The sequence below is a fragment of the Sinocyclocheilus rhinocerous genome, unplaced genomic scaffold (genome assembly GCF_001515625.1).
Source record: "Sinocyclocheilus rhinocerous isolate Xijiao unplaced genomic scaffold, SAMN03320098_v1.1 scaffold234, whole genome shotgun sequence".
Taxonomy (NCBI): Eukaryota; Metazoa; Chordata; class Actinopteri; order Cypriniformes; family Cyprinidae; genus Sinocyclocheilus; species Sinocyclocheilus rhinocerous.
In genome coordinates this window covers 261,283-264,011 of record NW_015644337.1, presented here as the reverse complement: position 1 = coordinate 264,011, position 2,729 = coordinate 261,283, and the positions used below count along the sequence as shown (strand labels likewise).

General features: G+C 38.1%; 1 protein-coding gene across 4 annotated transcripts in view; it reads left to right on the top strand.

The window, feature by feature from the left end:
• Positions 1-2,729, top strand: part of LOC107758115 (rho GTPase-activating protein 17-like) — a 46,296-nt gene that overhangs the window by 22,223 nt on the left and 21,344 nt on the right. For all 4 annotated transcript variants that reach the window (XM_016575775.1, XM_016575774.1, XM_016575773.1 and 1 more), the window contains exon 10: positions 699-826. In XM_016575775.1, coding sequence (XP_016431261.1) covers positions 699-826 — 128 coding nt within the window. The remainder of the gene's footprint in view (positions 1-698; positions 827-2,729) is intronic.

The window sequence follows — 2,729 nt, the reverse complement described above, 5'->3', positions numbered from 1 at the left end:
ATATATATATATGTGTATATTAGAGAGAGAGAGAGAGAGAGAGAGAACATGTCTGGGTCATATTCACCCTAAAAACAAAAGAATATATCTTGCATTAATAAATTATGGCTTTTTTTGCATTTGTGACATTTATTGTCATGACAATTAAGCACATTTACCCTTAAAATTCTTATTAGTGTAATGTAAAATAACCTGATTTGTCAATACTGTCATTCGTTTTTAGACACTTTAGATTTTTTTACAGTAATAAAATAAAAGTATTTTATTTATTTTCATTGTATTGACAATATTTATAGAACATGTCTGGGTGTGTGTGTGTGTGTGTGTGTGTCTGTGTTTTTAAACAAATTATCGTATAGTTAATTTATATTTATTTTTTATTTTATGTAAAAGCTTCATATTATTTTATATATAGATTTTTTTTTATAGATTGTTTTTTTGTGTGCGTGTGTGTGGCCCAGGCATGTTTTTGACAGGTTTTATGAGATTCACCCAAAGATCTGGCTAGTCATCAAGCTATGAATCATTCTTTCTCTTTCAAGGCTTCCTGGTGACCAGCACTGTAATGTATCCTGTTTCACACTGTAAATCATCCTGACTTACAGAATCTGTGCTCCACACACCCACCTAGTGATGATTCATAAATGTTTCCTGCCATAACTCAAATCATTCTCACTTCATCTCATCATCTGACATAGATAAATGGACAGAGAAGCCAGCGTTTGGCACGGCTCTGGAAGAACATCTGAAACGCACTAGCAGAGAGATCGCTCTGCCCATGGAGGCCTGCATTATGATGCTACTGGAAACCGGCATGCAAGAAGAGGTATCTGGCGCTGTGAAACAACACATGAGAACCCACAGATAAAAAGACAAGACGGTTTTCATCCAGAGGGGAAGTGGATGCACTTTGTTACTGCACACACAATGGCAGATAGTTGTGATCTTCAGGGAAGTGGTCGCTATTTCTGCCTTTTGCAAAGGGCACTTTTGTACAGAACTAGTTTTAAATGGATGACATTTATTTGACATGCATTTCAAAACTGAAGTTGCATAAGTGTCAAAATCCAAATAAAAGAGGTTTGCAAGTTAACATTTTATGTTTTCATAAATATCAAGCTTTAAAAACCTGCTATTCACATGTTTGTTGATTTAGCAATCAAGATCTTCTTAATATTTAGCCTTTATTCCTTTTGTCTCAGGACAGAGAAGCCAGCGTTTGGCACTGCTCTGGAAGAACATCTGAAACGCACTAGCAGAGAGATCGCTCTGCCCATGGAGGCCTGCATTATGATGCTACTGGAAACCGGCATGCAAGAAGAGGTATCTGGCGCTGTGAAACAACACATGAGAACCCACAGATAAAAAGACAAGACGGTTTTCATCCAGAGGGGAAGTGGATGCACTTTGTTACTGCACACACAATGGCAGATAGTTGTGATCTTCAGGGAAGTGGTCGCTATTTCTGCCTTTTGCAAAGGGCACTTTTGTACAGAACTAGTTTTAAATGGATGACATTTATTTGACATGCATTTCAAAACTGAAGTTGCATAAGTGTTAAAATCCAAATAAAAGAGGTTTGCAAGTTAACATTTTATGTTTTCATAAATATCAAGCTTTAAAAACCTGCTATTCACATGTTTGTTGATTTAGCAATCAAGATCTTCTTAATATTTAGCCTTTATTCCTTTTGTCTCAGGATGGATGCATAGACAGATAGATTGAAGGATGGATGATGGATGGATGGGTGGAGAGATCGTAGATGATAATTAGATGATGGATGGATGGATGGATGGATAGATAGATGGATGAATAGATGAATAGATGAATGGATAAATGGATGGGTTGGAGGGTGGATGGATGGATGGATGATAGATAGATGGATGGATGGAGGGGTGGGTGGGTGGATAGATGGATGGATGAATGGATGATAGATAGATGGATGGATGGAGGGTTGGAGGGGGGGTGGATAGATGATGGATGGATTGATGGATAGATGATAAAGAGATAATGGATGGACTGATGGACAGATGGATAAATGTTTGAATACATAAATGGATAGATGGGCAGATGGATGATAGATGATGGATGGTTGGACAGATGGATGGATAAACGGATGATGGATGGATGGGTGGTGGATAGATGATGGATGGATAAATAGATAAAGATTTGATGGATGGATGAATAGATGAATGGATAGATGGTTGGATGGGTGGATGGATAGATGTTTGGGTGGATGAATGGTCAGATGGATGATAGATGATAAATGGATGGGTGGGTAGATGATAGATAGATAGATGATAAATAGATGACGGATGGATGGATGGACGGACAGATAGATAGATGGATGATAGATGGTGGATGGATGGAGGGGTGGGCGGATAGATGATAGATGGATGATGGATGATGTGTAGATGATGGTTGGATAGATAGATAGATAGATGATAGATAGATAGATAGATAGACTATAGATAGATAGATAGGCAAGGCCTTCTGTCATCAGATAGATAGATAGATAGATAACTCAATGTTGAGCAACAGATGAGGTCTGGATGACCTTGTTGATTTGTGAGAGCGACACTGTGGCAGTGTATCTGTGTTAGAGACGTCTTCTGATTCACTTCTGCTTCTTGGCTAAAGCCAGACTAATAATAGCAGTGAAACGAGACAATCATTTCCCTGTGAAACCATCACTGACACATATGAAAACAGCCTTTCCAGTCATTTTT